Here is an 18185-nt window from a genome sequence, read left to right as displayed (position 1 = left end):
GATGTTCATCATACTCAGTGTATCATTTCATACAGAAGTTATATTTGGGACATGTTTATATCTTTCATTTATATCCTCACTATGTTCATGACTTTCCTTACTTTCTTGAACATATGGAATATATTTGTAATAGCTGTTTTATTTTCCTTCTTTGGTAATGACATCGTCTGCCCTTTCATAATCTGATTCTATTGATTGACTATTATTCTACCTATGGGACATATTTTCCTGTTTCTTTGTGTGCATAATAATTTTTGACTGGATGCCAACCATCATAATTTTTAACCTTGTTGGGTACAGGATTTATTTTGTATAATTTTATATAGTATGCTGGATTTTTTTTTCTAGCTTGAAATCAAGTTACTTGAACTCAGCTTCATCAATTTCAGGCTTTTTAAAACTTTGTTAATACTTAGCATCTTGATCTAGGGAAAGTGTATACTCAAATACTACAATATCTCATTGAATATCATGTGTACTACTTATATATTACAAGGTCTTTTCAGCGTGGCTGGTAAACTATTCCCAGTCCTATGTATGGTTTACCTGAAATTTGACCTACTACTTTTCTGTGTTTCTTATTTCAACCTTAAGTAATTTCCTCTCATCATGCATTCATCCATATTCAGTCAAAGTCCGAAGGAACCCTTTCACAGATCTGTAGGGTTTTTTACTCTACTAAGATCCCTTCTTTCAGACATTATATCCCACAGATCTTAAGATCTTGGCCTCCTGAAGTTCTAATTTTTGTTTCTTCAACTCAGTGAGACCACCAAAGTCTATTTGAGTATTTCTTCACAATATTGCTTTCTAGAACCTGCTACTTGGCTACTGGTGAAATCATAGGTGTTATTCTCAGTTCTTTCCCTTCTCTCTAGGATCACAGTACTTTATTGCTTGTTCTTCAATGTTTAAAAACCATTGTTACATATATTTCATCTGTTTGTTCTAGTTGTTTGATATGTAAGAGTAAATATGGCACGTATTATACCATCATGTCTAGTATGATATGCTTTTAACGCTGAAAATAAAACCCTATCCCTACTCTTTACTAGATGAATCTTCTTGCATCATTGGCACTCATGAAAATGTGACTTAGTTTCCAAATTACTAGTAATATTAACCTCTTTGTGACCTTTCTCTGTGGAGAAGCCTGGGCATGAGAGGAATAGCTGATTTGTGTTTATGTAATCTCACGTTCTTCTATAATCACCAGTTGGAACTTATGTCAGTGGTTCTAGGATTTTTAACAGGTCTGGATTTGAATTCATATGTCTAGGGTAATTACTGGTGTTGTTGGCTGTGTATTTAACTTTTTTAGATTTTTTTTTTACTGGAAGATGACACACAAGTATTTTACTGTCTCCCTATGAGCTTGATTTTAATAGGAGCTGACTGAGCTATATTTCCAAACACAAATATGAGAGAATGGAAGAGATTATAAATATGGAAAAGTAATTTTTACTGCATCCTTTCCCTTTACATTGTCTAAATGGACATTACTAAAAATGAATCACAGATGAGTTTTCTAACTTGGCCCTTTAATAGGTAGTTGCTTGCAAGAATATAAATTTTTGGTATTTTATCCTTATTTTCTATTCCTTTACTTCTTTTCCTTCTATTCTTATCTTCTGATATCCTCTCTTTTCCCCCTAAAAATTACATATGTGGCCATATAAATTTCTTTAATTTCTCACACTTACCATCCATCACTTTTCATGTCTCCATGAAATGTGCCTACAATATTCTTTGCCTATGATATTTTCACCACTTTCTTTCTTAAATTTTTCTTATATATTCTTTAAAGTTCAGGTCTGACACCATCCAGAGGACTAACTTGTATTGAATTGTGTATATGACATATATATATATATATATATATATATATATATATATATATATATTCCTTTGTCTTCATACCTACAGTTCAAGGGTAAGAACTACATAGTGGGTAGTAGTGTGGACTATACAGTCTGAGTCTTTGAACCTCTGAGTTCAAATCCTGGTTCTACCCACTAAATTCTGTGTAGACGCAGCTGCATTACTTTTTTCCCCTTATAACTCTTTGTCTTTAACTGTGATCATTGTAATACTCTTTCGTAGGGTGATTGTGATGATTTGGGGGAATAATATATAACATGCCTAAAATAGCACCTAAGCACTCTAAAAGTAGCAGCTATAATTATCAACAGGAGCTAAATTTTAAAAATAGGGCTTACTTGATTTTTCAACTCTGTAATTCAATTGCTCCCTCAAGTGCGTCCTAAAATTACAAAATGTTTCATGTTTTTTTTTAAAGAGAGAGCGAGAGAGATAGAGCAGTAGAGAGAGAGAGAGAGAGAGAGAGAGAGAGAATTTTTGATATTTATTTTTTAGTTTTTGGCAGACACAACAACATCTTTGTATGTGGTGCTGAGGATCGAACCCCGGGCCGCACGCATGCCAGGCGAGCGCGCTACTGCTTGAGCCACATCCCCAGCCCTCATGTTTTTATTATAAGAAAGACTGCTCAAATTTGAAAATTATGCTTTTTTATTATAGTCACATAAAATAAAGTCAGTTACACCAAGTTGTCCAAATACATGGTGAACTAAAGCTTCCAACACTTACAAATTTTATACATATATCTATGCATTTACAAATACATACATATGTAAAAGATATATATTTTCTTCTAAAATAAAGTGCCCAAATGTTGATATATGGGGGCCTAAGAGGGAGAAGAGAGTTATAAAGCCTTATTAGTTATAGGCAGTACTTTCATAAGAATCTGTTTTATGCACATTTATTTAGATATAATGAACTCAAATCATCTGTTCTTTTCTGAATTCTTCTAAGTGAATTAATTTACCTAAAATGTTAAAGAAATCATGTGGTCATCTTAATGAAGCAGAGGCTTCTTTTTCTGATGTGGCTGGCACAGAGCCTTGGCTTCCCTACAGAGGGGTATTTAAGCTCCATTCCTAATTACCCTGTTGTTTGGATTATTGTCTTTCTGCTAAGGTGATAAACAGAGTGAGAAACAATCAGGCATCTCTAAGTCTAACTCCTACATGCATGCAATGAAATTAGAATTTGGTGAAAAGATTGCTAATGTTTTACATCACCTTGGGTTTGAGGAGAAAGCTTTATCAAGATTTGAATAGTGGGTCTTGCTGCCTCTGTTATTACAGAGGTGTATAAGCCAAGCAAGAAGAATCAGGGCATGATGGTTAATATGTCATTGAGAGAATCAACTCAAATTGAAATGAACTCTATCACAGTGAAAAACCTTCATGAGTTCATGTTTCAAGGTAAGAACAAATAGCAGGGTTAAAGAAAAACTCAGTGATTTAAGATAATTCAGAAAATCCTCACTTCAAAAAGGAACTGGAGTTCTAGTCTTAGCTCCAACAGCTCAGCTGTCCTTCTGGGGTTTTTACTTTATTTTGTGCTATCTCAGACATTTATGATGATCACTGGTAGTCTTTGACAAGAAATGGAATTTAAAATTTAATTTAAAATGCCTCTGAAAAGACTAACTTGTTTAAGTAATATGGAGATGTATGAAAATAGCTGAATATGAGCCCAGCCATTTCTCAATTTCTGGTAGCTACATCTTCAAGCTGTAGCGGAGTGGATCCTATGCAAGCAGGAAAGGAAATAATTGTCAGCATTGAAACTGCACAAGACACTCTAAAACCCCCAACATATGGAAGGTGGGGAATAATGAGAAGCCCAGACAATTCCCATAGTCAAAACAAGGAGTGGGGTATTTCATTTCATTTTTGGAAGGAAAAAAGAAGGGCACAGTTTCCAATGACCCAACCCACCTCTGCAGTGCCTCGGAAAGACTAGAGAAGCCTAACTACTGATTTTGGTGAGCATCTTGTTGATGGCCTGCTTGACATGTGTGGTGGAGCTGCGTCTCCTCGTCTTGCCCTGCACCATCCTCCGGCGACGCACCTCTCGACATAACTCATAGAAGATCTCTGTGATGTTCCCTTCTCCAGTGCAGGCAGAGCACTCATAAAAAGCACATGCTAATTCTGTGGCCAGCTTCTCCCCTTCTTCTGTACTCACTTGTCTGGAGTGGTCCAAATCAGCTTTGTTTCCAACCAAGATTAAAGTCACATTCTTGGGCTTTTTGATCTCATCTAGGATGTTCTTCAGTGGCAGCACTTCCTCAAAACTTCCTCGGTCAGTAATGTCATAGACCAGCACAAAGCCTTCCCCCCATCGCATGTGCCCTTCTCTCTGAATGGTGTCTTCCTGTAGGCCAAGAAAAAACAGCAGCTCAGAAACTTGGAGGTGATCCCAATGCATGGACACTGCTGATGCTGATAATAACCCCTTAGTCACTATTCTTCATATCCACTTTTGTTAAATGTCTTGGTTGTCTGCCTTCCCAAGTTTACTTTCTCAATGAGTTTGGAATAGGAGCATTCCTTTCTCATACCAAGATACTTCAGGCAATTGAAAAGTTTCTAACTCATAGACTAAATTTCTACTTTTAATTTTTCTTGCTGTATTCTTACTTTTATAATCACAAGAACTATTAATAAATTATACCCTTGGTTGAGCATATTGCTATTGAGACTTGTTCTCATCACAATTGAAAATTAATAAATTAATAATAGACAAGTGGTTGTTATCCCAATATTTGGGTATCAGAATTAGAGCCAAAATTCAGCAAGATGTACCCTCTACCTTTTTTGGTTTCTTTGTGTGTTTTAATCTCCTTTCTCATTGAAGACAATTAGGGAAAGAAAGAGTCCAACTTTAAGGTGGGTCTTTTTCCCCCCCTATGCCAATACCCCAAATATGTCACATAGTACCAATAATGATGGAAACTTATTAAGTGATTCTTCATGGGAAGGTATACCTACAATTTGAGAAAGCATTGCCTTTAAAGGTTCAAGTGGTTTCTGGAGGCTCTGGCCTCTCTCAGTAGGCTCAGAGTGTGAAGGTCAGAGCATAAAGAGGTGGTGATGAGAAGTAAATGTGTGAAATTCATATCAAGAACATTTCATGGATTAAACTCCTCAATTCAAGTCTTGTTGGAGGCACAGATTATTGACAAAGGACCATGGAAAACTCCAGTTTGTTAACTCATCCCATTGGTCATTTCTATACAAAGATATGAAAAATGGTGTTCTATATGTGTAATAAGAATTGTAATGCATTCTGCTCTCATGTATTTAAAAAACTAAAATCAATTTAAATAAAGAATTAAACCTATCTATGAATCATTTCATCGTTTCAGATCTAACTGACCTCAAATTAGATTTACAAAGAAAATATTTCAGGAGAGAGTTCCAAAATAAAGCATTTTGAAACAAATAGACAAATTTATATATGGCCAGAGAAGTCAATATATACTATATACTTTCTCTTAAAGGGTTACCTTGCATATTAGCATATAAAACCTCTGCAAACTATCAGTAAAGGCACTTGTTTAAGTATATCTAAGCATTTCAAAGTACATTTGACCATGAAAACTTCTTATTTTCCTGCTAAGCCACCAAACAGGTGGGAGATTCCAACCTGGACAATATATGAATATTACAGTATTTTCAAAACCTTCTTGAAGCACAGGGAAGTTTACATAAACATTATACACAGGCTCCTAGAAATGTGTTAACATATAAAATTGTAGAAATAAGTTTTTAGTTATGCAAAAGTTACTTGAATGACATGCCTCAATTTTTGTGCACATTATGCATGTCTTTTTTATTTGATGCAGAAAATATTTTAGTTCAATTTCTATTCACCTGACCAGCAGTATCAAGGATCTCCATGGAAACAACTTCGTCATCGATGGTTGCTTGGTGTCGGTAGGTTGATTCTGAGAGAATGAGCAAATAAAGAAGACAAACAGGTAAATAAATGCAAGATTTAATTTGATCCTTAAAATGAGAAATTAGGCATGGAACAGCATATCTGTCTTGTAGTACAGGGGATTGTGCAGGCTAGAGAAGTAAAGAATAATGTGCAAGAATGTAGCATCTTTGTACTCCCAGAGCTCCAGGCATAATTTATTCCTATTTATTTATTTATTTATTTATTATTTTGATTTGTTATATATGACAACAGAATGCATTACAATTCATATTACACATATAGAGCCCAATTTTTCATACCTCTGGTTGTACACAGGCATAATTTCTAATGAGCCACTACTTCAGGGCTTAGAATGTGGGAGCTTTCTTTGTTTCCTTGATTCTCTGTCTGCTCCTCTTAAGGTTCCATTTTATTTCATTTTGAGGTCAGTTCTCTATAGTGCTCTTTTCTATCTCAATAAACTGAGGCTTCTATTTTCTAGAATGACAAGGTGGTTTTCCACAAAATGGGTTTGGTCATGATGCCCCTAAATGTCCAGTTTCTGTAAAGCTCTGTTAACTTATTTTCCTAACAAAGTTACATACAACAGAAACTAATATTTTCTTTCTAAACCTCAACCCAATAGATATTAGAGGGAAGTGGATAGATCTTACCAAATGATGTAAAACATGGGAAACACTTGGGACAGTAATAGACAGGTGGGACCCAGTGTTTGTAGTTGACAAGGAACAGTAACCCAAATTAAAGGAGGGCTGGGAAGCTTGAAAGACAAAAGGAACAAGGCAGATTTCTCTCATTTGTGTTGCCTCTTCAAAGCAGGATACAGTAACTACTCAGTATCAGCTGAGGTGGGTCAAGAGCAGAGTGGTACCCAAGCTGTGAGCGGGTGAAGAGAAGTCAGCAGGTGTAAGAAGACTAGGTAAGCTTGAATGTAACCCTCATCACATAAGTGAAAACCAAAGGTAAAAACCAAGCACTCTATAGGAAAACTAGAACAACTGAAATAAAGGAATCAATAAATAATTGGCAGCTGATGAAAATCAGGAGGAGGAACTCTCCCAGAAGGTCTCAGGAAGTGATAAGAAGAAAACCGGAAGCTGAAAACTTAATAGGAAGTATGGTCAATACAATTAGAAATTTCATTCTTTATAAAAGGAACCTCAAAGACAGAAGAACAAAATACACAGAGATGTGGAAATATTCAAAGTTGTGATGACTAAGAATTTCCCTGGATGAGAGTCATTGAAACACTTCAGATCAAAATGACTAATGGAATATGTGAGGAAAAATTTTCAATCTAAATTTCAGTGAAATTTAAGATATAAATGGAAAAGAAAAAAAATCTAAAGAGATTTAGAGAATAAAAGCTCTTCACCTACAAAAGGATATGACTCAAATTTGACATTGGACTTCTTAGCAGTGACACCGGATTTATGACATCTATGGCATAAAAGAAAATAACAAAAGTATACCAAAAGCAGTCCACAGTTACAATTCTATGTGATTCTAATATATTATATATCAGAGTGGAGATGAGGAGAAGACCTGGGAGGCAGGTGTGAGTAAACACACTTATTTCAGAAGACAATAAAATACAGAAAAAGTAAAAAAAAAAAAAAAAAAAAAAAGGAAAAGAGAATAATTTTTAAACTACATAAGAAAATAAATAAAATACAAAATATCATGCATGAGAGAAAAAGTATAACCTTTTATGAGAAATTATTCTGACTCCATTAACTTGTAGTACAAAAGTAACAAGAAGAAAACAAAATAATAATATATTTGTACATAGATTCAAAACTTATAAATAAAATATTATCCAATCGAGTTCAACAGTTTAATAAACATATTATGAAAATAGCATTTATTTCAGAAATGGAAATAGTGTCTACATATTATCAACACAATTTCATACATTTATGAACTAAAGAAGACAAATCACATGACTGACTCTATCAAGAAGAAAAATACTTCCCTCCCTATATCTCATTATTAATTTAAGAGTTTTAAAAATATTCAGAAAACTAAGAATAAAAGGAATTCCCTGACATGAAAAAATGTTACATATAAAACTCCATAGCATACATAAAATAAATGGACTAAGTATACAGATTGTCTTCAAACTCTTAAGCAAGGAAAGTATGTGCTATACAAAAATATAATCCAACATGGACTACAAACACTGGATAATTCTTTTTTTTTTTTTGTGGTGCTGGAATTGAACCCAGTGCTTTGTACATTCGAGGCAAGCACTCTACCAACTGAGCTATATCCCATTGTAAGGCATTCTGCTGTCATATATAAAAAATTAAAATAAAAATACACACAAAAATTAAAAAAAAAACACTGGACAGTATAAGATAGGAAAAAATAAATAAGAGACTGAAGTGTAATGGGAGTCCACTTTACGCTTTGGGTACAAACCTTGATGCTTGATAAGGATTGACTTATTTTAAACCTGTCATGATTGTTTTTCCTTTTCTTCCTCTGCCGAAGTCTGGCTTGGCACAAATTAGGAGCCACTTGTCAAAAAGAAACTAACTTTATTTTTAGAACTACAAACGCCAAACAAAACAGCTCCAGGGAAAACCCCTCAGAGCCCAACTGCCACCACCGGCTTCCACAAGCCTCTCTCCCCCACACCAGCCTCTCAACCTCCCACAATCCTCCTGCTCTTGAGGCCGATTGGCTGGGTTGCGTGGGCAGAGCCAAAGAAGTCACCCAATGAGCAGCTCCGTGGAGGAGCCAATCAGCTAGATGTTGCTGGGGCCGCTGTGAGCCAATCATCAGCTGGCAGTCTGAAGGGCAGGGAAACAGCCCAATGAACATCACCGCAGAGGAGCCAATCAGCTAGATGTTGCTGGGGCCACTGTGAGCCAATCATCAGCCGGCAACTGGAAGTTTCCTGGCAGCTGGATCATCAGCCGGCAGCTGGATCATCAGCCGGCAGCTGGAAGTTTGCTGGGGCCCCTTTGGCTGTGGTTCTCAACATTCCTTCTCCTTGCCCTCCCTAACAGTGGGGGAAAGGGAAATGAGATGAACATTTTTCCTGTCCCAAACTAAGCTGTCATGTCTTTCACTGCCTGGAAGAATGTCACTGTCCACAGGGATAAACAAACTCTAGACCTGGGAACTGGAGCAATGGCTTTCTCAAGGACAGCAGCAGATTGACACTAATTAATTCTATCTACTCAGGATATCTGGATCCCCACCCTTTATTCCTCTCTTAAAATCCCTGCGTTCACTCTAGCAGGGAGAATCACAGCTTCCGGGACAGGAGTCCTCTGCTTCTCCTTTGCTAGCAAAACAATAAAACATTCTTCTTTATATCAAAACTTGTTCTCATTTTTGTATTGGAAATGGAAATAAGGACTGAGCTTTCAGTATCATAAGGGTGGGGAAGGGATTTAAAACTCAAGGCTATGAATTTGAGGTCTATCAGAATGAATCACTAGAATTCTTCTATATCAGCAAAAACCACATAGGAAATATATATGACAAGTAACCACTCCCAAGAGCAGTAAAATAAATGACAATATCTAAGAAACAATAAAGAACAGGCACAACCAGACAAGTTCAGAATTTCATGAAAAGGCCCCAAAGATACTCAAATAAATAGGAAAATTTCCAAGAAAAGGGCATGAGCAACAATTTTTAAAAGATGTTAAATTTCCCTCAGAGTGATCTCAAATTTAATGCAATTCAAACTCAAAGTCTGGTCAGACTTTTTGAGGAACTAAATAAGCTTATCTAAAATGATGTAATACAAAGTAAATAATACTACCCAAAACAGTGTGGTACTAGTGTCAGAATGTGCAAATTCATAAAGCCTTAAACAGATGCTCATTTATATAGGAATTTAGTATATGACTGAGGTGGCACCACAAACTACAGTGGGGTGGGGTGGGGGAGAGGAGGAAGAATACATTGTTCCATAGATGGTAATGGGAACAACCAATAAAGAATAGTTCACTCTATGGACTCCCTGGAGCATACACTAAAAGTAAATCCAGATGGATTAAATATTTAAATCAACTAGACTTGAAAAGTAAACTTAAAACAATAATAAATTAAAAATATGAAAACACACACACAACGATCTAAAAATAAACAAGTTGTCTATATTTAAAAAAATTATGCAATACAAAATAAGCTAAAACCTGGAGAAAGTATTTGCCACATCAAAACCCAGAATTGACAAATACCTAAACTATAGAGGAGCATTTAGAAATTAAAAATAAAAAAAGATGGATGAGGAGAAAATAAATATAGGCAAAATATACAAAGAGGAAATTTGCAGAGGAGAAAGACCAAGTGTATATAAAATGATGCTGTACCTGGTTACTTATCAGAGGGAAGCTTATAAACTTATATTACAATCATAGAGTGGCCCAAATTAGAAAGTTAGATAATGCCAAGCCGAGACATTGACCTTGGCAAAATGCTTGGTTAGATTCTAGACAGGTTTCCACGTACCAGCAATTGGAGTGTACACTGGCTCAGCATTTTGGAGGGCAATTTAACAATATTAAATATGCATATACTCTAAGATCCTGCAACTTCCTCCCATACATGTACCCCAGGAAAATTATAAAACAAAACAAAAACCCGGTCCAGGCTCTTATAGAAGTTTTTCTCAAAGTCTAGTGTCTGGGTCAGCAAAATCAGTATTAATTAGGAATGTATTAGAAATGCAAATTATCAGGTTCCACCCCACACCTATTGGGAATGGGATCCAGTAATGTGTGTTCTGACAAGTCCTCCAGGTGCTTATGATGAATGCTAAAATTTGAGAATCATTGATTTAAGCCAAGGTTTTCCCGGGTGATAGAAGGAGTTCACCTTGGAGGCAACTAACTGGGTGTTTAACACAGGGAAGACGTGTTAAATGTGGCACACTAAGGAACGCTATGCAGAAGATACATAACAACATATATGGACTTTATAACATTCTGTTATAAAGATTAGAAACAGAGACACAACACGATAAAACTTATGTAAATTTAAATGAATAGACAAAAATTATTTTTATAGATATAATAGCACAAACTGAATGTTTGAACAAAAATTGTTCTCAATGCTTTATTTATGTTAACTGATTTACTCTTCACAAACATCTCATAAAGTGTTTATTAGCTCCATTTTAGAAAAAGAAACTGAGACATAACAGGAGTAAATAATTTGCTGAAGGCCACAAAGGTGATAAGTGGTAGTAGTCAGATTTTGGACCAGGAAGACTGGCTTTGGAGTGGCTTTGGAATGTAATAGAAAACCTACATTTAGTATTAAATACACTAGAATATACTTATGGGAAAGAGGAGCACAAGGGTGTCAGAATAAGGTATACAGGGACAAAAAAACCAATAATATAAAGGCTTCATATATACAATAATGGCAAAGTGCAATGAAAAGAGAATTTAACTAACAATTGCTATCTTGATCAAACTACCTAAATGACCAACCAACCAAGCAAAAGTTTCTGCTTCCACAGGGATAGGCTATGAACAAGTGCTCCTATTATTATTATTAGTAGTAGTAATAGTAGTAGTATTTTTGTCTATCTACCTTTCATCCACTATTTTGAAGCATTTTGACCATAATTTAACCTTAAATATAAATTCCTACCCAAAATACAAACTGTAGGAAGGAAGCTGAGTGAAGTAGGATGAACTTAGCCTCAAACATAACGTATGTGCCATCCTCACTGTGCCATGATGGTTACCACAGGCATGTACCTTGCCATAGTATTTTCCAAAAGTAGTGTTTTAAAATGAGATTAGGTGTATTTTGTACTATTTTCATTCTCTTAGAACTTGCAATCTGTACACAGTATGAATGCTGATTCTCAGTTCTAGAATATTCCATCCCTATCATGAGAGATTATTAGTTTTGTATGATGGAATGCTCTAAAATTCCGTTTACAGCAGCTACTTGTCTCTGACTGTTCTCTCAATGATCTCCTTCTTCATCTTCGGTGCCCAAGCTCAGGGAGAAGTCTGGGCAGCGTCACGCGCCCTTTGGTTTTCGGCTTCACTGTTCTTTATACTGACTTTCCTTTTCAAAAGACTGGCATCAGCCCTGGAGCCTGGAAAACAGAATTCTGGGCTCTAGTCCATCTTTTTTTTGCACCAAAAGTTGTCTGAGAGACAGGGCAAATTTTCTCGGTTACTTCCATGATAAATAGGATATGTATTTCAACCACAGAAGGCCGCAGCAGGGGGGCAAATAGGATAGAATGAAAATTGTATGAAGTCGTGTGACTCTTTGGCTGTTTGTTATTGAAACAAAAAGGATGAAATGCAGGAAATGAGAGCATGTCTGCCACAGGCTTAGCAGTGGGTGGCAGTGGGGATTTCATCTAAGACCAATACCAGTTTCACACCATTTTGAACATATTTTCTTTAAGTATCTTTCATTAGGAACCCATTTTTTCTATATGTGAAACTCTGGAAGTACAGAGTCGAAACAATGTACTTGTATGTGCTAGCTCCTCTGAGATAGTTTTGAAAAAATGCACTAAGTTCTTTTTTTCTGTAATAAATGCTGATGTTCATTTTAAAACACATGAGAAAATGTGTATGTGTCCGGATGGTGAACAGACTTTTAATTTTCTTCCTACTAACAAAAATGATAATTTGAGTCTCTGTTTTTATTTTTTATTTTTGAAGGATAGGGGATTATTGTTTAGGAGGTACTTCTAAAATGAATCAAAATGTTGTTTACTGTAAAACAAATATTAGCTTCAAAATGGATTTAGGCATATTAAAAAATCTTAGTTTCACTGTGTATGTGAGATATATGATTTAAAACCTGCATTCAGTCACATTTTTATAAGTAGAAGTATATTTTGTATACTCCGAGAGGAGTTCATGCTCAAAGGGATGTTAAACGTGGTTAACTCTTATAGTAACTTAGTTGGTACTTTTTTTTTTTTTCAAATATCAGCACTTTAGTATGGACACTAAGCAGCACAGAGACAACAGCAGTAAATAATGTTATTTATTTTGGAGTGGAAATTGCATTGACTTCAGTTCTGCTGCTGGTCTGACTAAGTAATCTTGGATAAAAATTTACTTCTTTAGACCTGCTTCCTTATTTGTCAAAGAACTATCTCCAAGTTCCCTGCAGTGCTATATTATATAGTGCTCTGAGTTGGCTGAGCATTTCTGCTTTGGTATCCAGTTGAGAGAATTTGTTCTGGGTGTGTATCTCTCTTTGTATAAATCTTTCCAAGCAGAAAGAGCTGTAAGGCAGGCAAGAAGAACCACATAGGGAATCCAAACACCAGTGGGTCTAATCTGTCTGAATCCCACCCTTTTACTATGCAGATACAGAGAGCCTCCCTCCATTCAAACACAATGCAATGTGCCTCCTATGCACCAGCATAGAAATGTGTGTAGCAAAATGCAGTCTCTCTCCTCTCCAAATGTCTCCAACACACACACACACACACACACACACACACACACACACACACACAGACACACACACTCACTCACTCACTCAGGGCACATACACAATTGAAGACAATCTAAGCCTCTGTTTGTATCCTCTTCTATGACTCCCATTCTTAGAGGGCAATTTAGCTCTTGGAGGTAGAAATTCAGTTCTTGGTTGAGATTATACAATAAGGATTCTGTTTGTCTACAACCAGAATTTTGCAGCCATCCCCATTAGGGGTTTTCTTGGTTAGATGATCCACATCCCAAATATTACAAACTTGAGTGTGGTTTGTTCATAAACAATTACTGGCCTTTGACAAAGATTTTATTAGTCTGCTGTGAAATTCAAAAAACAAAAAAGGAGGGAAACTAAAATCATTCAATGAAAAGGATTAAATGGCTTATTTTTTGTATCCTTCAAAACACTGAATATTTTTTAATAAAACTTCCATTTTTATGAAACAGAAGTTTAAATATGTGTAGATTTAGTTCCCTTCACTTTCTACCCCTTACATCTCTAATTGAAATTCTTATGATAGACCCTCTTCATAAAAAAAAAGCAAAACAAAATAAAACAAAAAAGAACAAACAAAAAACAGTGGGCTTGACATCTAGAAGTTTGGGACTACTACAGTAGCAAGCAATTTATTTTGTAACAGTAAATATTCAAGTTAATATGTTAATATGTAGAATGGTATTTATGGCTTCCAACTACATGGAGCAACAATTTTGTTACAAGTTTAAAATGTTGTCCCTTGTTTCTGAGGAAGACACTGAATTTGGAATGCAAGACTATTTTTTCCCCTAGCAATGTCAGTTTGCTTTGTAATATAGCCATTGCTGTTGGTGGTTGTCTTGGACTTTTAAAATAGCCATGACTTCAACAAAGGATCTGGTCTTCTCTATAGTATTGTGAAGTTAAGCCCAGAAAATGCTAATTTCTCTTGAATCAAATGAATTGGAGTCTCCTTTATGACAGAATATTAGTGGTTTCTAGTGGTGTGCACACCCACACAAATCCCAGTCTCCAGAGTGAAATCTAAAGGAAACCATCACCTGGGAGTGAGTCATGCACCTGTTACTCCTGAAGTCCTAGGACAGAGTGCTCTTGTTGCCTAGCAGCCACAGTGCTCTCCTAGCAGAGCTGAGCAGGAAGGGCACTCAGAGAAATCTCACCATTCTCAGTGATGAAGCCTGTATTGCCAGCAATGGAAGCAGGCTGGTTCTATTAATAGCAGTTGCTTTTCAGAATGAATAAAACAAAAGGAAGATGGTCCACGTAAGACTAATTAAAAATAATAGCGTTAGTTACTGGAACATATTCAGAGCAAGAGCAATAAATGATTATGAGATCCTTTTTAGAGCATTTCATCTTCATGGAGATGTGTGAGTATAACAAATAATTAGTATTTTTTAAACTCCTGTAGATCATTGAGATTCTCAGATAATCTCTGTAAACTTATATAAATAATGAAAATATAAGAAGGCAACAGATATCTACTTAAGTGAGGAAAACAATAAAAAATTATTTTAAAAAGGTGCATTTTTAGATCCAAATAGATCATCTTAAATTTAGTGTGTCTATATTTTAAAAATATGTTGAAAATTTTTGATGAACAAAATATTTAAAAGAAAAATCCTAGAAGAAGAATAAATTCAGAGAGATATGCTAGGTTAAAAACTTGAATAGCATGAAGATATGAATCTCATAAAAATAATTTACTGCAAATCCAATCAAAATCATCATATGATGACAGTTTGAAAACTGACCTGAAAAAAAATACACTGGAGAAAGTAGCCAAGATGATTTTGTAAAACACAGTAATGAAATAAAATTTCTTAGTAATGCTGAGTAGTAAAATATTGCATACAAATATCAAGAGTGTAGTATTGAATGTGATGTGAAAAGCGAATCTAAATTGTGTCCTATCATAAATGATTTATTACATGAAGACAATACTGAAAGTAATGTGGGAACGATATGAGTTATTTAACTGGGAAAATTGCTCAAATATTTGGAAAAAAATGTTTGGTCTTCACCTTGTACTTCTCAAGTAAGTACTGAATAGACTTAAAAATTAAATATTAAAAAATAAACTGCAGAAGCATTCATTATTTCCTGTTCAGTCCTCCTTTACAGCATCATCGGATATATATCTATTTACTTACTGATTCTGTTCTTTACTAGACTGTTAGCAGGAAAAAAAAAACAACAGAGGTTTTTCTGAACATGACTGACACACAGAAGGCAGTTCATAAATGTTTGTCAAATGAATGAATGAAAATAATAAGGCACAAGAGAGAAAGAAGGCTCCCCTTTAAGCTGAACATATGTAACCTTGGAGTGATAACAAAAACCAAAGCAAAACAAAAGAGCTCAGAAATAGTCTGCCCACACTTTATGCATAAACATTATTGTTACTTTCAAGATCCACAGACCACACATTTTGCATCTTTATTTTAACACATTTTAGTCTGATTCATAGGAGAGAAGAATCGGTGGGAGGACACAGCTTATTCTTACACTTTCCCCAAATTGGTATTCAGAACTTTGAGTTTTCTGTTAAACTGCCTCAGCTTGCCATTCTACCCCACACCAAATTGTCTTTGCCTGTTTTTTCTCCCATTGGAGTGGGGCTCTTTTTTGATGGTGGGGGCATCATATTGCCACTTCCTTGTGTCTTAGGTTTAACTTAGTCTCTTCATTTTCACATTAAAATCTTGCAGGGTTCTAAGCATATACAACATGAAACACAGCTTTTGCCTCTTAGAGAGATTCTTTGCATGATATGATAACTATCTTACTTCCAAAGCAGCTGCAAGGGGCTTTAAAATGTCATAATGGAAGATGATAGAAGGAAACAAAATTTGACCTACCGAGGGTGGGATCATATTCCCAGATGAACCGTTTGGTCAGAAATCTCACTACAAGAGCTGTGGGGGGAAAAAAAGAACAGCATGTCAATCAAATTTTCGAGTTTGATAGAGTACTTAATCTTCTAAAGAAAGAGAAAAGGTTTATACAACTTTATATGCATTTAATATTTCTGTAGTGTATATAATCCCAATAAATTTATGTTTATTTCAATACTTTTCAATTTCATATTGAGGCCTAAAACTGAAATCATGTTGTAATGTGCTTATATGTGTACCTTCAGTCAAAGGGTTAAAAACAAAAATATCACCATGTGACAATGCTCATCATACAACATTTTTAGGAATACAATGATTTCAGATAAAAAGAATCAAAATAGAGGTGTCCAAAGTTTAAATACCAATAAAGAGTGAACAAAATTATGTAATTTGCAGGAAAATGGATGGAACTAAGAGAGTACAATGTTAAGGGAAATAAGCCAGACTCAGAAAGGCAGTATCATGTGGTTTCTCTCTTATGTGAAAGCTAGAGGAAAAAGATACATACATACATACATACATACATACATACATACATAAAAATAGATCTCTCTAGGCATATGGCACATGCATGTAATCCCAGATATTTGGGAGATTGAGACAGAAGGATTTAAAGTTCAGGGTCAGACTCAGCAATGTAGCTAGGTCCTAAGCAACTCAGTGAGATCCTGTCTCAAAAAAAAAATGAGTTTAGGATGTAGCTCAGTGGTTTAGTGTCTTTGGGGCTTAATCCCTAGTACCAATACATACATACTATGAAAGTAGAAGGGAGACCAATACAGTAGGAGAAAGCCGATAGAAGGAAGTATTGAGGAGTGAAATTGATTCAATTATATTATATGCATATACTAATATGCCAGAATGAAATCCACTATTCTGTAGAGTTAATATGTACCAATAAAAGAAAGATTGACAATCATGAGTTAAAATCATGATGAGTTTTACTATAATGGAAATATCACCAGCTAGTATTGTAGATTATAAAAACACAGATATTAAAAATTAAGAATTCTACTGAAGATTCATTAAAGCTCCTCCAAAATAACATTGATGAGATACAGTCAGAGCCAGGTCTGGAACTGTGCTAAGCACTTTACATGAAGGAATATCTCAAACCTCATTCCACCCCTGAGGCAGATACTATGTCCCATTTTTTAGATAAGGAAACTGAGGCCCTGAGAGGCTAATTCAGTTGCACTCATCCAACTAGTTAGTGTCTGAGTCAGGACTTGAATTCAGGAAATTTGTTTACAATGATTATAATGTATCCATTGTATCCAACTGATTTTAAATCCTAGGTCACCTGAATCATATTTCACTGGAATATGGGTTGGAGAAAAAATTCAGAGTATATGGATATATGGACTCTATTGTCCTTAAAAATTGATGGGACATATGCTGAACATTTTCCTATACTTGTATTAGAGTTGATTAATACTGGTCGTTAATACTAGGAAAGATTTCAAAGGGATCATCACAGATGTTTTGAATATGGACTGAAAACATTGAATCCTTTTTCTAGAAACATGTACATACAGTTTGGCATGAAATTACACAGACTTTCAAGCCCACTGAAGATCCTTGATGGTCTCCCTGGGATTCCACTGACCTTAACTAAAGAATCAATGCCTATCATTTTCTAGTTTTAAAATATTGGTTATTAGTGCATTTTTATTTTTACTGAAATACCTTGAATGTAGTAGCCAAAAGATACTCTTGAAGAAATAATACTAATTAGTTGAAGATTATTGCCATTCTTTGTCTATTGTCACTTTTAGGAATAACAGGGTTTTTGCCTGCTACCCTAGAGTCTCATGTGGGAGATGACAGTGAAAACTGAAATGAGAACTTTATAAAAGAGACCATAGCCACTGGAGACTAAAAGTAGCAGTGTCCTTTCTAATTACAGAGTGTGAGGCTGGATTTGAGCCGAATATCTGCAGAGCCTAAAGTAGCAAGGCCACTGACCCTATAATCCTTCCCACAGTGAGCCTATCTGTGGTTTGA

General features: G+C 35.4%; 1 protein-coding gene across 2 annotated transcripts in view; it reads right to left on the bottom strand.

Annotated features, from left to right (window-relative positions):
• Positions 1–2514: 2514 nt before the first annotated feature.
• The window catches only part of Rerg (RAS like estrogen regulated growth inhibitor), a 118290-nt gene continuing 102619 nt past the window's right edge, over positions 2515–18185 (bottom strand). For both annotated transcript variants that reach the window (XM_005331879.5, XM_078015196.1), the window contains exons 3-5: positions 16143–16199; positions 5754–5827; positions 2515–4251 (exon numbers count right to left, since the gene is read on the bottom strand). In XM_005331879.5, the coding sequence (XP_005331936.1) occupies positions 3844–4251; positions 5754–5827; positions 16143–16199 (539 nt within the window). In that variant the 3' untranslated portion in view covers positions 2515–3843. The remainder of the gene's footprint in view (positions 4252–5753; positions 5828–16142; positions 16200–18185) is intronic.

This window comes from Ictidomys tridecemlineatus, chromosome 6 (genome assembly GCF_052094955.1).
Source record: "Ictidomys tridecemlineatus isolate mIctTri1 chromosome 6, mIctTri1.hap1, whole genome shotgun sequence".
Taxonomy (NCBI): domain Eukaryota; kingdom Metazoa; phylum Chordata; class Mammalia; order Rodentia; family Sciuridae; genus Ictidomys; species Ictidomys tridecemlineatus.
The sequence above is the reverse complement of the archived record's forward strand: the minus strand, read 5'-3'. Positions and strand labels throughout refer to the sequence as shown.